Raw genomic sequence first — 27,972 nt, 5'->3', positions numbered from 1 at the left:
TAAAACATCAAATTGTTTATGCCATCTGCATAAATTGTACGTTTTTATTTGTAAAAAAATATGTATTATTTTATCATGTGACGTATTATTACAATTAATTATTATAAACTTACAAATCTCAAAAATTCAGTCTCTTGGTAACTTATGTGAAAAGTACGATATTCCGTCCGTGCCATCTTACAATACTCGCCAATGTAAAATATAAAAAAGCACTGGAGTCTTCTAGGAGAACAACGTTGATGCCAGTCATGTGGCAGATGTTGCTTGGCTCATTGAATTGGTAGTACGACCATCTGTGACAGCATAGTCGTTATCAACCTACAGAAATTAATAATAAAAAATTAGAAAGTGGTAGATAACACAGAAGTATTGAAATCTTATAAATATACCTATCATTAACGCATTTATATTTAGTATGCGAATTGTTATTATATCATTATAATTTAAATCATAGAAACATATGTTCTGAGACTCCTTTTTCTTAAATATTCGGTACATTCCTTCCCTGCTTTTTCATTTTCATTTTATGTTAACGTCACAATAAATCATACTTGGTTCTTGTGAAGTAACGTATTCTTTAAAAGAATTTTCAATTCGTACCTTTCGATTGTTACCTTATCGTCATTATCGTGATTAAAAAATATGCTGCAGGTATCGTACGTATAAAGCGGTTCGACGTTCATGAAATAAAAATTTTTGATGTATATGTGTACCATATTAACTATCTAAATTGTATCCTTTTTATTTTTTAAGGGCAGTATGAATAAAATTACCTTACGTATTTTGAAGTTCCACTTTACACTCGATAAATGCAGATCTAATTATTATTATCCTTGCTAACATTTGCTTTGTAATAAATTTGTAGACTGGTTTTTTTTATAAAAAACGGATAGATTTATTTTACTCACCTGAATTTGAGTTGAGGTTTACTCGAGCATTTGTCTTTTAATATATACGATCGTAATACATGTTAGCATAAATTTAATTCGATACTCTTGTTGCTTGCTTTTCCATTGATAGTTTTTGTTTGTTTGTTTATTTCTATATACTATTTGCGTTTTTCTTTTTTTTTCGTTTAAACATTTTTCGTTCTCTTTCTCTATATCATATATATATCATGTACAAGATGCAACTAAGTCTTTACGTGTGGTAACTTGGAAAACAATAGATTGAAGTGATGCTGACTATTTACATTGAAAAAGAATTGCAACAATATTTTGAATGAAAAAAATGAGGTGCACCACAAAAAAGATCAAACGCTATTTATTACAGGTCAATCGCTTAGAAAAATCAAACAAAGACATTCTAATTAATGAAAGATACTATATGATATACTCTAACAGAAAAAACAATACTTTCTAAGTTTCGTTTATGTGATACCTGATGCCATCGGACATTAATAACATTTATCATATCAGTCGTCATTTATTCATATAATATCGTATTGCTATTTGAATTGGTATTCTCCTTGCTGGTAACAGAGGGAAGGTACTCTCTCTTTCTTTCATTCTGTTCCCTAAGTATCTCAGGTTGTTGTTACGCCTGTGAAATAAACTCAGTTTTTGTCAATTTTTTTGTTATATGTCTAAAACTGTCCATTAATACTGTTATTATATATAGATATATATGTATATATATTGATAATATACTTCATTTTGAATATAAAATATCCTTTGAATAAGCTATATACAATAAAATAAAAAAGAATAATTCCATTCAATTTTTTCATGTACAAAAAATTTGCTTTTCAAAAGATTATTGATTTTAACAAAAGTTTCATACCTACGTTATGTTATAAGAATACGCTGTATTCTTTTCAGTTGAACTACTATTTTTAATGTATATGTGGTTTTCTAAGGCAGTTGCTGGTTTCCCCCTTTTCATTGGTAAATGTTCTTTGTAATTCAGTCCATATAGTCTTTCATATTAAAGGTGAGGAAATAATAAACGTGAAAAATATTACTGGTTATTTTTTATGGTTCTTTGTTTCAAAGTTTCGTTTCATTTTGGTTGTTATTACTCTAGTTCTTACAATATTAAATTGATTCACTATCACTTCACTACCAGTGACATGCGACGATAACTTTTAACATAGTTTAGATAATTTCATTGCAATTTATAATAATAAACAGAATATAAAACCACATCACCTGCCCTATATAATTACTCTATATTTTAATATACACAATTGGCTGGGACAAATGTTTCATACTCATATACATTGAACCTTGAATAGATACACTGTTTCTTGATTTCATATAAATATCTATTTTTTTCTTTTAATTATTAATATGTCGTTTTGATTGTCTCTGCCGGTGTGACATTTCAATATATAATTACTACTTAAATAACTATTAAAACAAACTCCTAAAATTATAGTTAAATTTTCTAACATTTTTCATTTGATATTTCAAAAACAAAAAATCTTTTTGTCACCTCTAAGCAGAGCATTTTACACATAATTCACACAAAAATTGAACTCTATAAATTAAAAATATATGTAGATATATGTGTATATACGAAATGAAATGTCGCAACAGTAAGAGTGATTCATTATATTATAAATTTGTTACCTGTAGAAATATTGTCAGAATGAAAAATTCGCATTATTAAACGCATAAAATAGGGGCGGTATATTTTGATACAAGATTCTTTTTCATCACTTCATAGTTAAATGTAAAACAAAATACACCATAATATACAATTGTTTCCTTTTTTTTTTCTTCACGCAGAATGATAAGATATTCATTTGTCTACACCTAATATTCCTTTAATGTTATTGAGCTTTATGTGTTTCTGTGTTCACAATGATCAACCAATTAATGACTTTACAAATAGGGTAAATATCTTTGTCCTTAATAATTACAATTTTATATTTTAGAATCGCACATGGATATTTAAGATAAAGAAGAAGGAAAATGAACTGTACATCAACTAAACTTAATCCTAAAGCAATATTGTTAGCCAAGTATGACGAAAGTAGAATGCTATACTACTAAGTCAGGTATAAAACGTTCATGTTATTTATGCTTCCTTTTTTAAATTGTAATTAAACAATCGCTTGCGCTTAATGCGCAATTTAATGAGCTTCCCATGCGCGCGACAAAGATAGAAAATCATTCATTTAAATCCTTTTCTATCGTTTTACTTTCTTCATTTCAATGTAAAAGTCTCTTTTCGACGAATTATTAATTACAGAACACTCAGTGTTCATGACAAATGATATTTGTCCAACTTTTTCACGCGCTAGGAACGATTTCCTTGTTTGGAATTGTTTAAATTTGGAAAAGAAATAATATCTAAATGTGTAAAATTAAATAGTTGCATGTGTAATTTAATAACGTCGCTGAGACTGGGCGTTTTGGTAACCAGCACTGCCACCTGTAAACAACCATAGCTCCTCCGTTCAATCATCTTTTTAAGTATACAGTTTTGTGTTTTTTTAAATCTGATTCTGTACTTAATTTTATATTATATACAACATTAATCATCATATAAAATTGAGGAATATACATATATTATTCGCCTATTTTCGTCAGGTGCATCTTTCACATTTTTTTTTATCACTACTATTCATTATGTTAACTCTGTTTTAAATTGTACAAAAAACAAATCGTACAGTATCTGCACTTGCCACTTCGTTCGATAGCTATAATTTATTACCGAAATTATGATTTATCGTTATATTCGTATCTGTTTCTAAAAATGTATAAAAAACAATCCTGTCCTATAATCTTTTACTTCTTCAAATTAGTATTAATCCGTTCTAAATTTATTTATATGAATTGAAAAATTCACAATGGAACTTCGTTTTCAGTGTTTTTCAAGTATTCGGTTTATTAGGTTAACAAATATGATCGTTTCCTTAACGGTATGTTTAAACTCGGTCCTAAGTATTTTGTACTTTATTAAACATTGCCTTTAAGAAATTAAAAAGCTCGTCTGAGTTGTAAATTGTACTTACCATAATCTTGTTTTCCGTATACACCATCTTGACTCGAGTAATCTGCAAGTATAATAAATATGAATTACAAATTGTTAATTAGCGATACTACTTTGAGTAATATAGATGTGACTCAGACGAGAAAAATCTGTAACTCGTTGGATTTAAAGGTTCAACTATTTACCTACGTCAAAATGAATTTCATAAATTATTAAAATCTTTTTGTTCAGGTACAGTATCATTCTGGAATGAAGAATAGCAGGAGGCAGTGTTGGAGTGCTGGTATCCAGATGAAAATATTCATAATATCCACATTTTTCTTCACCTTACCAATTTCTATTCTCACTTTCTTTTTAATAGGAGTAGTTATGAAACGCAACTCTTGATTCCAAACAAGTTTAAGGAAAAAAGTAAAACCAAATCTATTCTTATGTGACAAAAAAAAAAAAAGGAAAAAAGAAAAAAAAGAAAATTAAAATAAAAAGTAAAATTTCAGTGTCTCTATAATTAAACGTTTCTCGTCTGAATCGATTGATATTTGAGCATAACAAGTGCTAATAATTAAAAGCTATAAGGACAAGGCATTATTGATTACTGATTTTCCCTTCTTCGTTCGTTCTCTTTTTTTCAGATGAAACAGAGGAGAAGATAAATACGTGTTGTAAAATGTGGTGTCCAACGAAAAAAACTAACCATAAAGTTGCGTCGAGTAACCACCCCTGTTGCTCATAGAAGTGGCATTAGAAGTTCGGTCATCGTAAGGGTTAACAGTGGCATAACCTGCACCCCCACCCCCTGCTGCCACTGCCTCCTGCTGGTAATTGGCTGTGCACGCAGTATATTACATTAATTACACCATCACGTTAACAGGAATATTGCCCTCTATCTCATTTGCGTAACAGATTTTTTTTAGTTGTTCTGTTCTTCAACTTCAATGAAAATATTTAAGCTATAAAACAATTTATATCATACTATCATATATACTAACCTGATGGTGGTGCTTTGCCATAGCTATAAGGATCACCAGCACTGAAAGCTCCTGTAGCTGGTACAGTAGGGGCTCCTCCATACCTACTATCAGTAGCTGCTGAAGGTGGATATCCCTGAACAAAATTACATACATTATTTAGAAATTCCCCACTCCTTTTAATTTTGAATATATAATATGAATTAGCTTACAGCTGTTTGGCCATAATCTGGAGGTTGCTGATAACTCTCGTAACTTTGATATGAAGATTGAGGATAATTTTGCGATCCATAACCACCACCGTATCCTACCGCCTGTTGCTGTTGTGGTTGCTGTTGTCCTCCACCATAAGCATTACTGGTACCTCCTCCATATCCACCTTGACTGTCCCAACAATATTTAGATAAAAAAATAATAAAATCTTACACTTTTACTAAAACAACGTTTTCTGAGCTAATTAAAAATAATAATTACCTCGGTGGTTGAGTTGCATAACCATTCGCAGGTTGTGAAGATGGCTGATCAAATCTTGGCCTTTTTGAAGGTCCGCTCGAGCCTGGTGGTCCACCTCCTCTTTTCGATGGGCCACCGCCACCGCGCCCACTACCTCCTCTACTCCCACGATCTCCAAAACCTCTACCACCTGGACCACCTCTACCAGATCCTCCCCTGAAAATATAAAAAAGTTGAATTATATGGTATTTTATACATATAACTTTAAATTCAAAATAAATTAAATATTTTACCTAGATCCTCCTCTGCTGCCTCTATCCATTCCCCGTCCACGGAAATTACTACTACCACCACGATTGTCACCTCTACCAAAATCACCTCTTCCTCTACCTCGGAAACCACTGCTTCCACCTCCCCTACTGCCACCACGTGGTGGGCCTCCCATTCCTGGTGGTGGTGGTCCACCACCTCCTGGACCACTAGACATTCCTGGTTCTGGTGGACCTCTGATATAACAATATAAATCCATTAAAAAAAAATAAAATAAGGTAATTAAATGAAAAATAACTTCATATATAAATACCCAGGAGGAAAATGTCCACCACGGCCACCTCTTCCAGGAGGACCACCTCTGCCTCTCATTCCAGGTGGTCCACCTCTCATTCCACCTCCAGGTCCACTAGCTCGGCCACCTCTCATCATACCACCTCCTCTAGGAGGGCCACCCCTATTGAACATCAAAAGCATCATAGAATGTTACAATTTATTGCATTATATACATAGGTTTGATAAAAAGTAAGTTAAAGAATATAAATACATTATATGTCTCTGATAAAAGTAAAAGAATATAAGTCAGAATCATTAGTTTTGCAGAGTAACACTTCTAATATTTGAGATACAATGCAAAATCAAATGTTAAATTTTGCATATACTATTAGAACCTTAGGTAAAAATGTAAGAAAAAAGGGAAATTGATTTGTATTATTAGAACCACTAGCAAAAGACAACAAGAGTAACTATTTTGTTTAACATTGGACTTATACCCTTTTGATTGCCCATCAGAGATATAATATATCCATAGAAGTTTCCTGTAATATATTTTTAATGTTTCATGTATTACGATATTTGAGTCTTATGGAAGCTACACTGAACAATTCTATAAATTAAGAAATATAAAGAGGATATAATACTGAAACATTATTTTGTAATATTAACCTTGAAATTGAGAAATTTGGAGGAAAAATTTAGAAGTTAGATAGTGAGAGGTTCATTCACAGGTTATATACATTTCATATAGGTAAAGTTGATAGCAAATATATACACACGTACCTTCCCCTGTCTCCAAAACCGCCGCGTCCTCTCATAGGGCCGCCTGGTCCACCACGTCCACCACGAAATCCACCTCTACTGGCTGGTGCGCCTTCCATTTATCGATATATCTAAAATTGATTTCAGTAAAATTTCTCCATAAGCGACAGTCTTCATTGATTACACCATAGACGCTACTCAATATTTTCAATATGAGTCACGAGGTTTTTCTCAATCACAACGATTTCTCTAATATATCGAAAGTGGTAAATAAATTGTAAAAAAAAATCTAATAAAATGCACGTTACATTTCTATTAAAAATGTACTTACATTTCACTTATCCTTAAACAATCCGTTCATATATGCTAAACGCGCCAACCTTAGACAAGCCAATAACGAAAATGGATGCCGGTTACCGGAAAAAGAAGCATCGACCACCCCGCTTCAATACTATTGTACTGACATTACCGGATATCCTTTTCATTACGATGCGTTCTTATGTATAATCTTATGTTTATTTCATTGAATTTCATTGAAGAAAATATTTAATTTAACTTGAATTTAATTCAATTTGACATAAATATAAATTTTTTTCTTATAATTTTTATTTAAAATTTTTGTCATTAATTTTCTCATTTTTGGAATAGTAAATGTAAAATTTCAAGATTATTATATGTAATTATTGAACATTTTAAATATCATATTCCATTTATGTTGTTATATATTATGTTGTTTCATATTCAATAACTTATTTTTTAAAAAATATATGCTTTTTAAAATTAATAACAAATTTGTTATTTAATTTTTATATTAATTAATTTATTATTTATGATAATTAATCCATATTTAAAATATATTTAATTATTTGAAAGAAAATCTTAAAGTGAAGTGGAATATTAGATATTTTTGTTAAAGAAAAATGAACAGCAATCAGTTTTATAGAAACGTAGTTTAACATTACTATAGGTATAGTAACAAGTACGCATGAACAGTTGGTCATGCGCTCAGGGAAACGCGGGATTGGTTAAAGTATTGAGATTTAAATATTGAAATCCGTTGCTTGTCTTCCGCATGACAAAAACAGGAAAATTTGTATTTGAGAAGGAAGTTAGCGCTGAATATATTTTTTTAGTGGAACGTACAACTAACGTGAGCAATATTAATCAGAACACGACGTTTCTTGTAATATACTGCACGATCCAGCGAAAAAGATAGTACAAAATGTCAAAAGATGAGAAAGAATGCGTTATTCCTGATGTGATATACGACGTAAACTCGGGAAAAAGCTATATCAAGGGACGATTTTTTGGAAAAGTTAGTAATATCTTCTTACAGTAAATCTTTCTTGTATATTTGTTTATCTTGGAAATTTCATAATAATTAAACATTTTTGACTTTGGGATTTTTCTAATCAGACAATTTTTCGTTTAGTATGTGTTAACTGTTAGTATGTGTTACTTTCTTCCACACATTTTGTGAAATTCCTGGTAAAATATGTAGTATAATAAACCAACAATTTTATTATTCTTATTTTATTATATATTAACATTAATTTTATTAAGTGCTTAAAACAAATTTTTGGATGATTTTGATTTAAATTCGCTGTATTATATGATATTCAATCTAGAATTGTGTAACATAATAAGTTACTATATCATACATTTTTGTATGCCCTTTATGCTTTATAGTTTTAATCCTTTCACTCAGTATTTTTTTATATTCTATATATTTTTTTATTGTAGGGTGGTTTTGCAAAATGTTACGAAATCAGAGAATCAAAGTCACATCGTGTATTTGCTGGGAAAATTGTGCCAAAATCACAAATCACAAAGAGCAATCATAGAGAGAAAATGACGCAAGAGATTTCCATTCACCAAACTTTGAACCATAAAAATATTGTTGGTTTTTATGGTTTTTTTGACGATCCGCAGAATGTATATATAATTTTGGAGCTGTGCAGAAAAAGGGTAAATATTCTATGTAAGATAAATATAAGGACAAACATATAAATAATCTATTTAGTAGACTTTTTTCAAAGATATATATATTAATGAAATGACAATTGTATTTTTCAGTCAATGATGGAATTACATAAACGTAGAAAAGCACTAACAGAATGTGAAACGAGATATTATATGAAGCAAATTTTAGATGGTGTAAATTACTTGCACCAAAATAAAATAATTCACAGAGATCTAAAATTAGGTAACTTGTTTTTAAGCGATGATCTGCAGGTTAAGATCGGTGATTTTGGTTTGGCTACCAGACTAGAGCATGAAGGAGAACGTAAAAAGTAACTATTTTGTTTATTTTACTATATGTCTTAACATTTAATGTAATATAAAAATTAACTTTGATTTCATTAATAGAACACTGTGTGGAACACCTAATTATATAGCACCAGAAATTTTAACTAAGGTTGGACATTCTTATGAAGTTGACATATGGAGCATTGGATGCATTATGTACACTTTACTTGTGGGGAAACCTCCATTTGAAACATCGAGTTTAAGGGAAACCTATGCTAGAATAAAACAAGTCCAATACAAAATTCCTAATTATATTGGTACAGTTGCGATGAGCATGATTTCTAATATGTTACAAGGAAATCCATCCAAACGCCCTTCCATAACAAAATTAATTAAAGATCCATTTTTTTCTTCTGGTAACATCAAGTTTTGTCAGAATTATAAATCATTGTCATTATATGTATGAAATATTTTTCACTGATAATCTATTCAATATTATTATAGGTTTTATGCCACATAGTTTACCACTGTCATGTTTAACAATGGCACCACGCTTAGACCTGCTGGAAATGCATAATCAACGTAAGCCATTATCTGAAATGAATACTAATGTAGGAGGAGAGGGACAAGACTTTGTATTCCGTGTACCTAACAGTCCGGCGCGTAAAACGAAGCCTGCGGATGCAATAAACGAAGTCCAAAAACTGAATCTTGATATTAAAAAGATGCTTCAGACATTGAGAGAGCAGTTGAGTGCTGTATTAAAGTCTAAACCATGTAGAGAGACAACTTCGTCAACAGGTACAATCATCCAGGGATTAAATATTATTATCACGTTTTGCATGGAAATTATCATTTATACTGATGGAAATTATTTCCTGATGCAGAATATTCAAGACCCTATCAGATATTTACGGAAATCTCAGGCACGAATCTCATCTCCCTTTCATTCTCCTATACATTAAAATTAACATTTATTTAGATAATGAAAATATTGTATAAAATAATTGATCTAATAATTGACAAATATATTTTATGTAATTTGTTCTGTATATATACATGTTTAACTGTATAGATGAAATGACTGATCCTGCTGCGCAACCTGTACTTTGGATAAGCAAATGGGTTGATTACTCGGATAAATATGGATTCGGATACCAACTTTCTGATGATGGTGTGGGTGTAATGTTCAACGATGGGACTCGTTTAATAATGCTGGCTAATTGTTTCAATATCCACTATATAAATCGCGAAGGAGATGAATTGTATTACACAGTCAGAGAATATCCTTCTGAATTAGATAAGAAAATGAGGCTAATGAACTTTTTCTTAAAGTACATGAAAGAACATTTGATGAAAGCTGGAAGCTCTGTTGCTGTGAAACCATGTGATGCGATGTCTAGGATACCTTACATGCATCAGTGGTTCAGGACACAGAGTGCTGTAGTTATGCAATTGACTAATGGAACAGTACAGGTAAGTAATTAAACATTCTAAGTCATATCTCTGTTTAAGTTTCGAATTTTCGAATGTAATACAAAAAATTTAATTTCTAACATTTCACTTTCAGATAAATTTCCTAGACCATACAAAAATTATTATGTGCCCACTAATGGCAGCTGTTACGTATATAGACACAGAGAAAAATTTCAAAACTTATAGATTCCAAACTATACAAGAAAACGGATGTTGTAAAGGTTTGGCTAAAAATTTAGCGTACGCCTACGAAAAGCTTCTATTAATGTTATCGAATCCCCAAACTCGATAATCATAGCTTGAAGCCAATCGATTTAGGGAATGAACAATTCTGATACGCAGTATATTTTAGAAGTACTATGCTCTTCTTTTTTAGTAAAGATAATGTCTTCATATTTAGCGAATAACAAATACGACTAATTAGTTATTTTATTTTTATTTTATTTTATAGAAATATATTGAAATTTTGCTAGGTGTTTATATTATAACATCCAAACAAAACATATACAGATCATGCGAACAACTTATCTATTAGGGGATTTTTTCTTATAGCTAAAGTAAGCCTTCGTAATTTTTATATTAATGTGGACAATTAAATTATGGTTATAATCCTTTTTGTAATAATTCGTATTTTGACAATTTTATGAATGAACAAACATTTAAATTTAAGTATTTTGCCACGATATTCGTTACTCCATATACGTACCAAGAATAATAAAGCGTGAACATTAGCTGGTCAATATTGCTTTCATGGAGTAGTGCAATTTAACATTTGTCTATTTTTATAATGTGGAAGGAAAAATGGCCTAATCTTCAGTGATATTCCAAGTCGTACATATTCCAACAACAAATCTCTTTCACCCCATTCTCATCAGACCAAAGTTAGGTCTACTGATGTGTGTATAGAGCGTGCCTGCGCGTCTTGCACACCATTGAAAACATACTGAAATTTCTGATTTTCTTGATTTTGCAAGAGCAACGTACGAATTATTTTTTAATTGTAAAATTTGGGTGCGGCACTTAAGGAATTGTAAAATGAAATGTGAAATAGAATGTCAGAGCAAATGACAATATTTATATAAGACTTAAATTCATATTCTAAATATTACTTTAACAAGATATATGGAAATAAGAAAGGAACGAATATATACAAATGTACATACATACATACATACAAACATCTCATGGCACTATACCCAATACATATCATATAAGCATTTATTGTATTAAATAATAAATTATATCGATAGTATTATTTTTGTAAGTATCTTATGACATCGTTTTGAAAATAAAATAAAGTGTTTCCATTCTTAAACTTGTTGAATTTCAAATTTCGCAGCCATCAGTTAAAATTAAAACAGATCTGAATTAGGTTAGGCTAGATATTATCCTCACACATGTAAGTACATATGTACATACACACACCTTTTATAATTTTTATTGCAACTGTATAGATTTATCTCTATTGCAAATTTTCAATTAAAAATTATAATGAAAATAAGAACTGAAATCTTTCAGGGTACATAATATATATATATATATATATCAATATTTAAATAAAAAATATAAAAAAGTAAATTTGTGGATAAAATCAAAATGAGATTGAAATATTTAAAATCTACCATCTATTTTAACGGAAAATATTACATAATAGAAAGAAAATTTTTTAGTTAAAAAATTTCCAATCCACATAGAAGTATAATTATGTTATACATTTTAATCAAAGTACAAAAATAATGGAAAATAACAAGGAGAATGGTACACGCTATTATCAAGGAAATGTACACAAGCCTATTATATTGACAAATGACAGCTAAATGCAGTGGTGTGTTGCGTATACGTCACAGAACGAAGAGGTAAAGGCAAGCAAAGGAAAGTCAAGCAAGAATTGTATTCAGTAGTGGCGCAGGCTTTGCGCTAACCACGCGTGTGTTGTTTTGGTTCGTTCAAGTTCGTAACTCGATCCAAGAATTCAATTTGTAGAATGTGACACACATCGGTAACGTTTTCTCGTTGGGCAGAAGACAAACAGTACAGGTACAGAAATTGAATAAAAGCATTTATTGGACGCATTTCGTGTACGTATATTTCATTCGACTATTTTCGATCGAAGTACTCCTTGAATCATAACTATTGTATATACGAAATGCTGCCATGTTAACATCAAGGCCACTACGTACAAAGTAAAGGCATTCTTACCCCTTAAGCTGAAAATATCTTCGTTTAACAGAATTGACGTCTTTTGACAAAGTAATCTTGGAATGAGTTTCACTCATTAGATATCGGTAACCAAAGAACAAGTTGGCGTGTGATGAAAACCACGTGTTTTCCGTGAAATTGTTTAACGAGCATGCGTCCTAGAAATATAACGTTAATTTATATAACGTCATAAGTAGATTGTGGGTTTTTAACAGTTTTATATTTTTATAAACAAAACTAAAAAAATGGAATTTAAATAGATATGCCCTTCATCTATTAAATATTATAATATATATTCTACTTGGGATATTTTATATATTGTTGTATATTAATGCATTCTGTGCAATTTTGCTCTTTTAGATTTCTTACACATGCGTAAGAATCCGCACTCTAGACGATAGAATTACGTGACTTCTAGGAAACCGGAAAATTTGACTTGTCTTTTACAAACCTACAATGTTGACGAGTTGTTGATTGGCTATATGTGTAGTAGTTCTTATACGTATTAAATCAAATTGAAAGGAATAGTGATATATCAGGCTGAACATTACGCATCACGTGCCGTATACAATTGACCCTTTCTCAGCTTCTCTCTGTCTCGATAACAATTTTGCTTGCCATCATTTAATGCGACCATTAGCCTGACTACGTTATACAACTAGAAGGCATCCGCCGCTTACGATTAATAACAATAATAATACGAGAAATGATTATTTTTAGACGACGACAACAGCTGGAAAAATTATCATCTTTGTGAAAACATTCGCTGAAATATATATTGAAAGTTATTTCATATCGTAATTCTTTTTATGCATCTTCGTTTCGTGCTAACAACTTGTCGAGTCGACTTTTCGTTGCATAACGCCTTTCAATTGTTCTCGATGAACCTTCGTGTTTCATTTCAACAATCATTAATTAATTTATATTTTTGTGATATCATTGTCACTGTTTGTTAAAAACATTTTTTTTTAAGTTTGGAAATATATCTGTGTGGAAATATACATGGAAACAATATTATGACATTAAGATTGTTATTTAGAAGTTCCAAAAATAATTAATCATTTATTTGATATCCTGCGATCATAATTTAACTATCATCTCATATTCAACTCATGGCTTCTCATTCTGCATAAATTTGATTGCATAAATTAGCGAAAATCTTTAAGATGATGGGGTATAATTTACCTTCGTTCTAAGTTGTTTTACGACGCGTTGTGTACACATCCGCATATATAAGGTAGAATTGAGAATTGCAGCCTTAACTTTGCCGACGGAGTGTCATCTGTCTTTTCTCCTTGTTCTAAAAGCAACAATTACGAAACAAGATTTTCTATGTTTTAATTTGACACGAATAATAATTTCTACGGTTTTTAAAAATTAGTATTGCATATCATAAACCATTACGAAATTGTAAAATCGTATTTTGCACTGATAACACGTAAGATCTCAGAAAGTTTATGGAACTGATAAGAATACAATAAATCTCTTGGTATAGTTATTGTGTTAAATTATTGCTGATTTATTGCATTTCTTGGAAGAAGATTTCAAAAGAAAATAATGTACATATATGTACTATAGAAATATTACTTTTTCTCAATAACGTAATATGTATATGCAATTTTCTTTTTTTGAAATGTTTCCTATTTTGGATAGATTATGTAAAATTATATAAGTAGGAATCCCTAAAGATTAAACAATAGACATATCAAATTTTCTGCTGAATAACCATGACAAATACACTCTATTCGCGCGGTAACGTTGCGTATCGTGAACCAGAGAGACGAATTTATACTTAATATGTACTTTCTCTTGTAGATATGGATACACAAAATAAATAAAATCAGTATTTTAGAAATCACCTTTTTTGTATTTTCGTATATCTGTTATAAGTAGAATGCGGATATTTATGTAAATTCATATTTTTACAAATATAATACAAAATATGGAATCTAGATAGACAATTGTTTCATTGTTCTACCTATAACATATTAAAATGTTATAACAACTAATTTTGCATATTTTTTAATATTATATGTATTCTCTAGATTTTTGCGCGTTTAAATTCCTTATAAATGGATAAACAATTTAGATCAACAATTTAGTCATAAGTACACGAGGATTTTCTGATCTCAAACTTTAAATGATGGTTCAAATTAGAATTATTCGCGTAGCATCAATTTGAAGACATTTAGGATTGATATTATTGAAATATTTATTTAGAAATTATTATTTCAAACAGATTTAACCGAGATCTAGATCAACTACACAAATATTTTCATCTACATACACGGAAGTAGATATTGAGTCATGAATGACAAGGATGACTGACATCATTCTTATCATTATGCTTAACTACATACATGTATAATATGTATCGATGCCAATAGTCATATAATTAATTAAATAACAAACACTTATTTGAAAAAAGAATTTCTACAAATTTCTAAATAATTATAAGTATCTTTTATTTCCCGTACTTCGTGTTTTATGTTATTGAGACAATGTTGACTATGCTAGCTCATTATCTTTCCATGTACATATTCATATCTACATAATGTATTGTACATAGTTACATTAATTTCTATCTCTTCGATTGGACAATATTATACTGCATGAACAGCTACACTACGCTGGTGAAATAGAAAACGAATCAGCAAGTTACAACACATTACCCAACTCATTAGAATCTAGCACATCGCTTTAACACGATTAATGAATTTTAATTATATTGCAACGCATTTATAAGATTCAATTCTATAGTATTTTATGAGACAAGATGATGCATTAATAATGTATTAAATACATTATATATTTACAAAATGCATTAGTTGCAGTAAATACATAAGTATATTAATTTATTAAGTTATATCAAGCGAGTTATTATTTTATTGAAATACAAAAATTTATTAAAATACATATATTACAAAAGTACGTTACATAAATCAAAAATATAAAGAGAATTTTCATAATTCGAAGGAGATACTTTTTATATCATAGTGATATAAAATACTTTGATTTATCTTTAATACTTTATAATTAATATGTATAATATTAATATTTATAATACTTCCAAATTTTGGCAAATTATAGCGTAATTTATAATTGCAATGTGGGTTCAATAAAATTCTATAATGTGACTCAAATAAAAACAATGAGTTGCAAGTGAAGTGGTACAATAATGTATTTTTGATTATTAAATAATTGCTGCATATATGATACAATCAGAACGACGAATAACTGGTTTTTATATATGCATACATAACTTAATTTATGATATATGAATTTATTGATTTTTACATTCTAATTGCACTCGTTTCATTACCCAAATGATTTTGTATCTTAGATAATAATTATTTTTATTAAACTAATTCTGGTAATAATATATTTGTAATGTGCACACTGTAATAATAGATGTATTTAATAAATACAATGAACAAAATATGAACGAAGTATTTATGAGATTCCACTATATTGATCTATTTCATTCCATTTGCTTAGTTTTACTCATTTACAATTTATTATCTGATATTCATTCGTAATATTAGTGGATTGATATAAGTCAGCTCGCTGCTAGCTTCCATAAAATAGTATTCTCCATTTATTATTATAAAAAAATTGATCATATTTTTTCAAGTAATAAAAACGTATCCTGATAGATAACAAAATTATAGCTTTATCAATTATGAAATTAAAGAGGGGATACATCTAAAGGTCAAAATACATGAACGTGAATTCAAATTCTTAGTATTTTGACTTACGACGTTATGATTTTCAATTAATCGGATATAATAGTGATCTCTTAGTATAGATTTTAATAAATCCATTGGATAGTTCATATCTGGCTTATAAATGATTTTCAGATACGTTCAAATAATCTGTGCATCGATTAATGTATTAATAGTAGATATTAAGATAATTGTGTATGAAAATGATTAATTTGAAAAATATTCTAATTTTAATTTCGTAGAACTTAGCATATGTAAGATAAGAAATTATTCAATTTCGTATTGTTGCCTTTGATCGAAAAACTTTTAAATAACATATATATATATATTTATACAGTTATTGGATAGTAACGTTAAATGCAGATGTGTAACACATCGTTTAAAAGTCAAAAACATCGTTACAATCTTCCAGCCATTATTTGACTAGTGACGAAGCAAGTATCGAGATAAAGAGACGAAACGAACACACGTAAGGAGTTCGGTCTAGATACATGATCTCTTTCTGTCTTAAATACAGGTGTTCGATCCAGACGTGTCTTATTCTTCTCCACGATACAGTTTCACGCGAAATCAAGACAACTTCGATGAGAACTATCGTTCTGGATATCTACATCGGATTTGGTTAATCAAGATTTATCGGTCAAGTATCTCCACAACATTATCGTAAATTTACTGATCAATATCTTTAAGATTCTTCGAGAGTTTTTGCTTATTGTATCTTATTGTATCTGTACCGTGTCAATTTTTAAATGATTGCTCAATCAGCCAGCAATTAACCTAGCCTCTAAGAAGGTTCTTAAACAGCTACTTGAATGATAAGAACGTGTCATTCTGAGGAGATCTTTTCTATTTTTGACCGTTTGACTTTGATTTCGATGCGAGTGTTCGCAATTCGTTTCCTTCCTCGTAAAATCGGCCATCAGTTAAATAGCTATCAACTAGTGATCAAAGGATCGATTTGAAAGACGAGTTAATGCAGCGTACGAAGGAAGATGGACTCGAGCAATTCAAAATCGAAACCAAATCCGCGGGTGAAGGCCAGCTTGCTATCGGTGTTGTTTTGGTGGTAAGTTTCGTACGATTATAAGTTTGGCGTGTTAATTGACAAAAATATATTGCATATACATTGGCATATGAAAATATTCCATCGCTTGTAGAAACATTCTATGAGCATGTTATCTGTAACAAGACCGACAATCATAACCATATTGGTGAAATTTGAAACATATCTGAAGATGTATATAGGAATTACAATATACTTAGTATAAATTCATACATAATTTCACAGTGCTCACAGAAGTATTTGAACAATCAATTATCCGTTATATGTTAATGTCTCCATATTCAGTAGATATCATATTTAACGTTTATCACGTGCTTAAAATAATTGTATATGCTTATGTAAATTTTTTTTTTTTTTACTAAATGTATATTTACAGTAATTAATCTTGGCATTTCAATTGCTTTCCATATACATTTTCAGATTGGTGTGAAATTTGCCGTCATATAATCATTAAGTCAATATAATTATGACAGTCATGGCTTATTACAGTGACGAAATTTCAAAATGTACAATGTATACATAAGAATTTTCTATGCTAAGTATTCAAGAAGTAACTGAGTCACTGTACATATGTACATATTAGTTATTTATTATTAAAAAATTAGGTTGTCCCAAAAGTTGCTTTCATTTTATAAGGAAATAATAGACAAAATAGATCATTGGGATCAATGGATCCATTTTGAAATGGACCATACATAATTCAATAAAATAGTTTAAAACGAAAAATATTGTGCATCTATTATTTTCTTAAAAAAACGAAAGAAACTTTTAGGCAACCTAATATATATTTTATACGTAGATTGACAAAGATATAAGAAGATACACAGTACCTGAAATCTCGGTTAGGGCCGTACGAAGAAACTTTGAACGCGGAATCAATGTATTTTCTACAGAATGTTGAAATAATGCTTTATATACCTATCACATTTTTGCTTTTTCTCATTTTTTATTTTACTGCAATAATAATTAATATTTGCAATTTTTCTACTTGTAGATGAACCCATAGATAGTCATTTTTTAAATATATAGAAGTTTAAAATATTACGTAAAATTGTAAATGAGTCTGGAGCCAAAAAGTTATCAGTTAATACCATATCAAATAACCAGTGATCACCAATATGCTACCAATACCAATTCTTGATAGGTTAAATTTACAACCTCGGAAGCTCGCTTTATCTTGGCCTGAGACAAGCAATATTTTTTTGCCCTGCACTCGTTCCGCAATCCAAAAGTAGGCTGGAGCGATGAACTCTTAACGTATTTCAAATATCTGATAAAAATGTACAACCGTTTCATATGCCGTTCGAAAATAATATTTTTGAAAAGAAAAGATTCTCCACCTCTTGCCTTCATTCCAATTTAGTAAAAATAAATTGAATTTCTAATAGGAACATACAATTTAAACTTTTTATTCAATTGATTAAATATAAATCGTGTATGTAATATAGAATATTCGAATTGTGTTATCCGATACAGGATTAGGCAGATAAAGAAATCACAAGGAAAGGAGTTAAACGATATGAGTTTGAAATAGTAGAAGAAGAAATAATTAACGCTACATTAATTTTCAAATTTCAATTTTAATTTGAAATATCCTTATTGAGAAATATTCAAGTAGAGAACACTTTTAATAATATAAGTATTTAAGTTCAATCGTTTGAATAGTTTTCGCAAGATAACTTAAGTATATTTCAGGAAGGAAAATAAATACACAGTTGTTTGTCACTAATCGCGTTACGCATCGTGATTTTACGTTTGCGAAATTGCTTTTCCGTTTACTTCCATCGTCGCGAGTCATGAAATCTCTTAGTCCTGTTATAGTCCTTGAATTTTTATGTCTTTTTAAAGTACTTTTAATTTCTTAACAAAATTGTAACCATAAAATTAAAACGAGAAGTCACGTACATTGTTAACTATTCTTTCATGTTTTCCTCAAACTCTACCTCAATAAGTCTTTAACGATAAGAAAATATGATCGAGCCGAAAATGACTAAAAAATGTAGCAAAGTTAATTTCATATTCGAGATTTCAAACAACATTTCGACTATTCTTATTCGACGACGGATGTTAATGTAAATTGCTATTTTCACGAATACTATAATTTAAGAAATGGAACTTAAGTAGGGATGTGTTTCATTTACTAAATATTATAACGTGTATTATAATATATATATTTATATATTACTAGTATAGTATAGTATTAAAAAACATATATTTTTAAAAATATATTTAATATAATTAACATATATATAATATATATAATTAATATTAATACGGTAATTAATGATATTTTGGAGCAGATTGGTTGTGCGAGGTGTTAGCCGTTAATGGGTGAACGTACCCAAACTGTATTATCATCGTCGCATCTAACTATCAATTGCGTAGAGCATCCCGTTAAATATAATTGCTCGTTTCTACATACATGTGTATATTACCTATTGTATTTAATGATACACAGGTGGACGATAGACTTGTTCAAGACAGGCTACAGAAAGGTTCTGCAAACAGAAGATTTATATAGTCCTTTGAAAACCGATCAGTCAAGCTACCTTGGAGATCGATTAGAAAAGTTTGTATAATTCAATAAGCAATTATTATTTGATTGAACGAAAAAATAATCAGTGCTTAAGTTATGAAATGTGTGATTTTCAGACGATGGAAAATCGAGTTAGAAAATTCGAGGAAACACAAAAGGAAGGCCAGCCTGTTGAGAGCTATCTTTCGTACCTTTTTATGGGAGTACATCGTACTTGCTTTGGTGCAGATATTAAACGAATTTTTCCTTCGGTATATCTTTTGTTTTCTAATTTGTTGTACTTGGTATTTTCAATTAGGAGTATTGCTTGTACTTGATAATCTTCTTTTTTCTTGGATAGAAAATTATTTTTATGAAAAAGAAAGAATTGGAAATAATAATTAGTAATATTTCTATATATAGATAATACTGAGTGCAAAATATTCATGTAATAATAATTACACTATTTTCTTTTATTGTGACCATAGATTTTATCTCGTGTAGTAACTAGCATTTCTCTTATCGTTTCTTGGGATTATTTTCGTCAACGGAATTCTGGCGATATGTATCTAAAAACATTGATAAATGTCTGGCTTTATCTATTTAAAGAAAAGTTTTAATTCTAACCAGATCCAATATCGATCTCTGATCATAATGCAAGAAAATGTTGTACCTACTTCAATATCCTTACACGATTATGATGTCTTGTATCCGTTTAAAGATTAGGGACACCGATGCTTCTGGGTGGGCTTCTGCGTTACTTCAAAAAGAACACGACCGAAACTTATGAAACTGCGTTACTATACGCGGGTGGAATTTGTATAGCAACAGCTATAAATGTAATCGCGCTCAATCAAGTGGTTTTCGGCGCGTTTCATGTTGGCGCGAGAATTAGGGTCGCTACTTGTTCTGTAGTATACCGGAAGGTAATACAGGAAATGTAATCAGCAGTGAGGCTTTACTTTTAAAGACTACTTACCTCAGTCAAATAATAAAATTATATCGCGCGTGTATTTTTGAAGTGTTACAATGTCAAACTAGTGTTTCAGAAGAAGCGAGGAACTATTTGGAAGCTTACAAAAAATCATTTATATTAAACACATAATGTTGGAATACTCTAGGATCTAGAAAATGGTTAAATATTTTTGTAATCATCTCTTCTTAGTTCAACGCTGTTAATGTTCTTCTAGCATAGGATTTAATTATTTCAAATTGTGATACTTTTGAAATACATGTGCGATATGAAACCTTTACTAACCATTGCATGTATAAAACGACAATATCAATGTATTTGTTTTTAGGCGTTACGGCTTAGCAAAACAGCGCTTGGTGAAACGGCACCAGGGAAAGTGGTCAATTTGGTGGCCAATGATGTGAATAGATTTGATCTCGTTTCCATTTTCATACATCATATGTGGTCTGCACCACTTTCTACGTTAATTATAGCATACTTTCTTTATATCGAAGCGGGATACGCTGGATTAATTGGTATCGCTGCGGTCTTCGTTGTTGTACCGATTCAATGTGAGTTTCTGGCAATGATGATTCCATTGTCAAGCTGGAAAAGCTCGAGTTCTTGCACTTGTAAAATATGACATAGCTTACTTACGATATTTTGTAAAATATTCTATTTATGAAAGTAGTCTATTAATTAAAACATTCTACTCTATTAATTAATTATTTTTTTTGTAAACATGCAAGTGCAAGGCCTTGAATTAGATACTAGTAAAGCTATAAGCTTTAAAATTTATGAAATATTATATATTTTCAATGTGAAATTTATGTTTTAGCATATACGGGAAAGCTGTCCTCCAAGTTTCGACTACAGACTGCCATGAAAACTGATGAGAGAGTTCGTTTAATGGACGAAATTATATCAGGAGTTCAGGTCATTAAGATGTATGCATGGGAAAAACCATTCTGTGCTTTAATCGAAACTGCCCGTAAATTAGAATTGCAAGTGGTGACTAAAAGTGCTTATATCCGAGGCATCTACATGACCTTCAACTTGTTCACTACAAGAATGGCCCTCTTTTGTACTTTAATTAGTATGCTACTATTTGGCGATGAATTATCAGTCGACAAAGTATTCGTCTTTTCTTCCTATTTTAATATTCTGGCGCATACTATGTCTGGAATGTTCGTACGGGGTTTTGCTGAAATTGCCGAATGCTTGGTAGCTGTGAGAAGATTACAACACTTTTTGATGTACGAGGAATTTCAAGACAGTGGCCATATTTTAAGCAACTTTACAACTAGCATTAATGGTAGTATCAATAGCATCTCAAAGCATACTTCCAATAAAACTTCGAAGCCCGATATACCATATATTGACGATGAAATAGACGGTTATGAGAATCTGGATGATTCTTCAGAAAAAAGAAGACACAATGGTTTAGTGGTTGTTGCTAGCGACTTGCTTAAGAATACGGCGAATATAATAGGGGGTAAACATTTGATATATTATGTATAGACTGCGGATGTTTACGCAAATATAAGCACTATACTTTGGGTATTTTATGCATTTTTGTGCATTATGTATATTTTGTGCGTTTTTGCATATTAAATTTGTCATAAATGCTTCCGCAGTCTAGTGATATGGAATACGAAAGTAAAGCATTTTTTAAAAATATTTGTTTTCTTATAGAAAAGAAACCTTTTTCAACAATGAATCAGGAGACATACGCAGTAAAGATGAACCACTTAACGGCTAAATGGGAACCAAGTCAATCCGAAAACACTCTTGAAGGTGTAAATCTTGAAATACAAAAAGGAAAGATATATGCCGTAATAGGTATGGTCGGAGCCGGAAAGAGTTCTTTCCTGTCCGCTATTCTTGGAGAAATAGAAGTAACTGGAGGTCACGTGAAAGTGAATGGAAGTCTGAGCTATGCTGGACAAGAAGCTTGGGTCTTTGGGTCCACTGTTAGACAGAATATTCTTTTTGGACAACCTTATGATCGTCAATTATATCAGAAGGTTGTGAAAGCTTGTTCTCTTCAAAGAGATTTCAAGCAATTCCCCCAAGGAGATCAAACAATTGTTGGAGAAAGAGGTAGTTCTTTGTCAGGAGGACAGAAAGCTAGGGTTAATTTAGCTAGATCTTTATATAGACAGGCGGATATTTATTTACTAGATGATCCACTGAGTGCTGTAAGTACTTTAAAAGAAATGATTACATTTTAAAATAATTTAAGTACAAAGATGTATATTATTTTATAAATTTTAGGTTGACACCCATGTCAGCAAACATTTATTTGAAGAATGTATACAAAGATATTTAGCTGGAAAAACGCGGATTTTGGCTACTCACCAGTTGCAGTATGTGAAAAATGTGGATGCTATTATACTCATAGAGCAAGGAAAAGTCACGGTATTTTCCCAATTTCAAGACTTACTAAGTCAACGACCAGAGTATGCAGAATTGCTAGCAGCGGAATCAGATTCTACCGAGGATAGCTCTTTAGAGAAGAGTAGTATGAAAAGACAATTTTCATCATCAAGCACTAGAGTAAGATTATTTTATTAGATGAAGGTGCCGAATAATTACCTCCTCACCGATTTCGATGCCCTTGAAATATTTTGTTATGGTCACCATTAATTGAACAACTTCTTCCTATGTGGAATATTGGATGGTCGAGTTTAGTTTTTGAGTTAAAGACAGAGCATGTTTGGTATCATTTATATACTTGCTATATTTTATACAAAATTGTACACGAAATATTATAGTTATTGCCTGTGTATATGTGTGTGTGTGTCCAAATTATAACTGTCCACTATTATCGGCATTACCCACATAGCTCGCTTACTTGGGCTGTCATCATTTAAGTAGCTTAATCCTACCTGTTCCTTTCCTTCTCGAATTCAGTGAGTGGAATTTTTATTTTTGTTTTTTCATTGTTCATATATCACTATGAAGATATTTAAAAAAAATTCCGTTAAGATTCATGAGGAGGTAACACGTCGACAGCTTCACGCAAAATATATGATACCAAACATATGTATAACTTCTATGTATAACTCGAAGATTAAAGTTGACCACCTGTTATATGTATAGGAAAAAGTTGTTCAGAATGGTGACCTTAACGACATATTTCAAGGGCATTGAAATCGGTGAGGAGCTAATTACCTAGTACCTTGACCTTTTACTTTTTGCAGCTGCGTAATCTTTCGTGAAATATATTAATAGATTTATTGCAATAGAGCCGAACTCCAGAAGCAAGTAGTGGAGGAACAGACGACGAGGAAGAAGACAAAAATTCTGAGAAATTTAACGATGGTTTAGAAGGAACTTCTCGTGGTGTAGTCAAGGGACCAATGTTCATTAAGTACTTCCAAACTGGTGCCAATTTATGCCTAGCCTGTACGGTACTCCTATTGTTTATATGTACACAGTTTATGGCTAGTCTCAACGATTATTTTGTTCCTATTTTGTAAGTATCAAAAAACATTGGGGCGATTTCTATTTCTTTAAGATTTCATTTTATAAAATAAATATTTTCAGAGTAAATGAAGAAGAAACGCGACATTATTACATTACAGAAGCTAAGTTAAACGCTACCAATAATACCTCGATTGAAAACCTCGATATTTCCTCTATGTATAATAGCATGTATGTTTATACCGCTATTATCGTTGGATTATTTTGCATTGGTATTACTAGATCATTAACCTTCTATAAAGTGTGCATATTATGCAGTCAAAGGTTGCATGATATGGCATTTAGTGCCTTAATTAGGACAGGCATGAGGTTCTTTGATACGAATCCTAGTGGCCGAATTCTCAATAGATTTTCTAAAGACATGGGAGCCATTGATGAATTGTTACCAAAGGCTATACTCGATGCTGGTCAAATATGCATGATGATGTTTGGATCTTTAGCAGTATCATGTATAATCAATCCACTTTTCTTAATTCCTATAGTATTTTTGGGTACTGTATTTTATTGGATAAGGAAGGTATTTTTGAGGACTAGCAAGAACATTAAAAGAATGGAGGGCATGACTCGATCCCCTGTGTTTACTCATTTAAACGCTACTTTAAATGGATTGAGTACCATAAGAGCATACTGCGCACAGGATATATTAAGAAAAGAATTTGACAAACTGCAAGATGTCCATACTTCCACAGTTTACATGTATATAGTGGCGAGCACTAGCTTTGGATTCTCGTTGGACGTATTTTGCTTCGTCTTCACATCTCTAGTTATTTTCAGTTTCCTCTTATTGCAACAATCATTTTCTGGTGGAGAGGTAGGCTTGGCCATCACGCAGGTAATGGCCATGACAGGAATGATTCAGTGGGGAATGAGACAGAATGCTGAAGTGGCAAACCAGATGATGTCTGTGGAACGTGTGTTGGAGTATACGCAAATTGTGCCTGAACCGAATTTACGTGATAGGGGAAAGTTTGCCAAGAAAATCGAGAAGCAACTTCCACTACCTGCTAATGCACCAAAGAATTGGCCAACAGATGGAATGATCAGGTTCAGAAACGTTTATATGAAATACGTAGAGGATGATCCTCCAGTATTAAAAGGACTGAATCTCGTCATTAATCCTGGAGAAAAGATAGGTATAGTGGGAAGAACAGGAGCTGGAAAATCATCCTTAATATCAGCTCTGTTTAGACTAGCCAAAATTGAAGGTGTCATAGAAATCGATGGTATAGACACTGGATCCATTTGTTTAGAAGATTTACGACGTAATATATCGATCATTCCCCAAGATCCAGTTCTATTTTCTGGTACCTTAAGACGTAATTTGGATCCTTTCAACGAATTTACGGATAAAGCTCTTTGGGAAGTACTCGATGAGGTAAATTGTAATACTCAATCTGTCTTACTTTTCTTCTTTTTTTTATAGATAAGGGCTTTAACAATCTTTTTTATCATATTATAAAGGTAGAACTGAAGGATGCTGTAATTACTGCTGGAACAGGCTTGGAAAGCCGTGTTTTGGATAGGGGCAGTAACTATAGTGTAGGTCAAAGACAGTTGGTTTGTTTGGCAAGAGCTATATTAAGAAATAATAAAATACTTATGCTCGATGAAGCTACAGCCAATGTGGATCCACAAACAGATGCCCTGATCCAGCATACAATACGAAAGAAATTTGCCAAATGCACCGTTCTTACCATTGCCCATAGGTTAAATACTATCATGGATAGCAATAAGGTTTTAGTCATGGATAAAGGACGCATGGCTGTAAGTAGAATTTATTATTTATCTACTTAGCTTTAAATATGATCTGATATTGGTCATTTAATTAGCTTTAATACATTACTATGTTAAATAATTAAGCTCTTCTGCATAAGAATTAATCAATTATAAAAAATAATATTTTAATTTGCAGGAATATGATCATCCTTATATACTATTACAAAACAATTACAGTCAATTTAAATCACTAGTTAAAGAAAGTGATCGTGCGATGTACGATCAATTAGTGAAAGTAGCAAAACAATCTTACATTGGCATATACGGAAAACGATGATTATTAAATAAATAAATTAAATAGCTTGATCATGAAAAAGGGTTTGCAGCAATATGAAAACAACTCCAATATATGAATTGTGTTTATTTCAAGAGAAAGAAAAGTATAGCTGTTACATCCAAAGATGCAAAAGTTTATTACTAAAAGTATTATTTAGCTATGAATTTTATCACGTTTCAAAGTGTGGTTTAATTGTGATTGATTTTGAATTAAGATTAGAAGTTATTACTTAATGCTGGGAACTATTACTTTTATTGTAGCAGTTCTTTTAATTACCAAGCAATAGTGCTTACGCATTCTGCAATACGCAAATCACGTTCTTAATTTTAATCCTACCAAGTATTATTACAAGCGTAGACAATGTAGTTATATAATGAATATAGTACAATATAGTCGCGAGCGGTATATAATATCCGAGGAAGCATATTTTTATATCTCTCTGTACGCAAATTATTACGATTGTTATTCCAAGAACTTTCTTATACAACGAAAACTTTCTTGCAGATTTTTATGCAAACTCATATTTCTACGAATACGACTAAAGAAACGAAATCTAAATAGAAATTTTGTTCACCTTCTAAATATTATACCAAAAAATTTCTTTTGGAAATTTTATGTATTTTTATACGTTAAAGTTTTTCATAAATGCATGAAAATCCGTAAGTATATAGTAACCGAAAGTACTTATATAAATAGAACGCTACTGTGCGGCGTATCAAACTTACAAATATCTATAAATATACTTCATTTTTGTACTTCATACTTTATATATTTATGTTACGTTTTACGTCATAAAAAATTTTATAATATATGCCGCGTGCAATAGGAAAAAAAGGAAAAGGAAGCAAATGAATTTTCAATAATTTTGGACGTTTGCGTAGATACCAAAAGTAAACATTTAAGTTAGCAATAAGAATCAAGATTTCTTATAATATTATTTTTATCATCGTAAGCGAAAATGCAACGTTCATAGTACTTTTCTACACATAGTTAATACTATATATATATATTACGATCTTATTATGTATTATAAGTGCAAAATATACCATAACTACATGTACTACAGTATATATATTGTTATGATAGAGATCGAGAATTGATTAATCTATTATGTATACAGTGCTCGATACATCCGTCGATAGATTGATAAGATCAATCGAATGAAGAATATATTCGCGAGAATTATACAGCGATACAGTGTTCATTGTAATTTGCTATATATTTTCGAAAATTATATTGTTATATTTTTTATGTATACATAAATTATATCTAACTGTAAATAAAAGTCTTTATTTTTATACCTTAATGGAAATAATTTATAGTACTTACCAGTTCATGTGTTTAGATGGCAGTTCTATTCTTTTAAAACAGTGGCACTTATGTTCGTACACCATAGAACTGTAAATATAATTCTACTAATGGAAATAATTTATTTTAATAATTCACAGTACGTAACAGTTTTCACATGTCAAGTGGAAGTTGCATTCTTTTAAGACAGTGATACGTATCGTAGAAAAATAGTTTCATAAAGGATATTTATTTAAAGGAATCCTATATTCGTTTTGATTGATCACATTGT

The 27,972-nt window shown here is 30.7% G+C and overlaps 3 protein-coding genes across 10 annotated transcripts; 2 read left to right on the top strand and 1 right to left on the bottom strand.

The window, feature by feature from the left end:
• Positions 1-12: 12 nt before the first annotated feature.
• Positions 13-13,882, bottom strand: LOC100644972 (glycine-rich protein DOT1). Of its 7 annotated transcripts, XM_048410033.1 has the most exons (12): positions 13,048-13,882; positions 12,597-12,754; positions 6,693-6,802; positions 5,947-6,090; positions 5,657-5,869; positions 5,385-5,579; positions 5,123-5,303; positions 4,932-5,046; positions 4,637-4,768; positions 3,965-4,006; positions 390-3,381; positions 13-318 (listed from the first exon to the last, which is right to left on the bottom strand). In XM_048410033.1, the coding sequence occupies exons 3-11, from the start codon at positions 6,788-6,790 to the stop codon at positions 3,335-3,337; spliced, it is 1,167 nt and encodes a 388-aa protein (XP_048265990.1). In that variant the 5' UTR covers positions 6,791-6,802; positions 12,597-12,754; positions 13,048-13,882; the 3' UTR covers positions 13-318; positions 390-3,334. The 7 variants fall into 7 exon arrangements, with proteins under 7 accessions (XP_048265990.1, XP_048265989.1, XP_003399078.1 ...); XM_048410032.1 differs by lacking the exons at positions 12,597-12,754; positions 13,048-13,882 and adding an exon at positions 7,003-7,162; XM_003399030.4 differs by lacking the exons at positions 12,597-12,754; positions 13,048-13,882 and adding an exon at positions 7,003-7,162 and having other exon boundaries at positions 5,123-5,294.
• On the top strand, positions 7,559-11,712 carry LOC100645092 (serine/threonine-protein kinase polo). The gene is made up of 7 exons (XM_003399031.4): positions 7,559-7,986; positions 8,415-8,639; positions 8,748-8,965; positions 9,042-9,337; positions 9,426-9,722; positions 9,997-10,397; positions 10,492-11,712. Exons 1-7 carry the CDS (start codon positions 7,894-7,896, stop codon positions 10,687-10,689), a joined length of 1,728 nt encoding a protein of 575 aa, XP_003399079.1. The 5' UTR covers positions 7,559-7,893; the 3' UTR covers positions 10,690-11,712.
• Positions 12,150-27,699, top strand: LOC100645209 (ATP-binding cassette sub-family C member 4). Of its 2 annotated transcripts, XM_012313908.3 has the most exons (13): positions 12,150-12,434; positions 16,839-17,387; positions 19,843-19,953; positions 20,037-20,171; positions 20,621-20,825; positions 21,201-21,423; positions 21,690-22,346; positions 22,547-23,052; positions 23,129-23,410; positions 24,103-24,332; positions 24,404-25,715; positions 25,802-26,104; positions 26,253-27,699. In XM_012313908.3, exons 2-13 carry the CDS (start codon positions 17,314-17,316, stop codon positions 26,391-26,393), a joined length of 4,179 nt encoding a protein of 1,392 aa, XP_012169298.1. In that variant the 5' UTR covers positions 12,150-12,434; positions 16,839-17,313; the 3' UTR covers positions 26,394-27,699. The 2 variants fall into 2 exon arrangements, with proteins under 2 accessions (XP_012169298.1, XP_048265984.1); XM_048410027.1 differs by lacking the exons at positions 12,150-12,434; positions 20,621-20,825 and having other exon boundaries at positions 17,363-17,387.
• The last annotated feature ends 273 nt before the right edge of the window (positions 27,700-27,972 follow it).

This window comes from Bombus terrestris, chromosome 11 (genome assembly GCF_910591885.1).
Source record: "Bombus terrestris chromosome 11, iyBomTerr1.2, whole genome shotgun sequence".
Classification (NCBI taxonomy): Eukaryota; Metazoa; Arthropoda; class Insecta; order Hymenoptera; family Apidae; genus Bombus; species Bombus terrestris.
Note: the sequence above shows the minus strand (reverse complement) of the source record. Positions and strands in the feature narration are given on the sequence as shown.

What these genes read in the sequence shown, in the direction of transcription:
- LOC100645092 (XM_003399031.4), top strand. Translation starts at nt 7,894, where the DNA reads ATGTCAAAAGATGAGAAAGAATGCGTTATTCCTGATGTGATATACGAC. An exon ending in AGATCCATTTTTTTCTTCTG is followed by an intron (nt 9,338 to 9,425) that starts GTAACATCAAGT and finishes ATATTATTATAG; the next exon opens with GTTTTATGCCACATAGTTTA. An exon ending in TGACTAATGGAACAGTACAG is followed by an intron (nt 10,398 to 10,491) that starts GTAAGTAATTAA and finishes TTTCACTTTCAG; the next exon opens with ATAAATTTCCTAGACCATAC.
- LOC100644972 (XM_048410033.1), bottom strand. Translation starts at nt 6,790, where the DNA reads ATGGAAGGCGCACCAGCCAGTAGAGGTGGATTTCGTGGTGGACGTGGT. An exon ending in GGTGGACATTTTCCTCCTGG is followed by an intron (nt 5,870 to 5,946) that starts GTATTTATATAT and finishes TTGTTATATCAG; the next exon opens with AGGTCCACCAGAACCAGGAA. An exon ending in ATACGGAAAACAAGATTATG is followed by an intron (nt 3,382 to 3,964) that starts GTAAGTACAATT and finishes GGTTGTTTACAG; the next exon opens with GTGGCAGTGCTGGTTACCAA.
- LOC100645209 (XM_012313908.3), top strand. Translation starts at nt 17,314, where the DNA reads ATGGACTCGAGCAATTCAAAATCGAAACCAAATCCGCGGGTGAAGGCC. An exon ending in TAGATGATCCACTGAGTGCT is followed by an intron (nt 23,053 to 23,128) that starts GTAAGTACTTTA and finishes TATAAATTTTAG; the next exon opens with GTTGACACCCATGTCAGCAA. An exon ending in TTTGGGAAGTACTCGATGAG is followed by an intron (nt 25,716 to 25,801) that starts GTAAATTGTAAT and finishes CATATTATAAAG; the next exon opens with GTAGAACTGAAGGATGCTGT.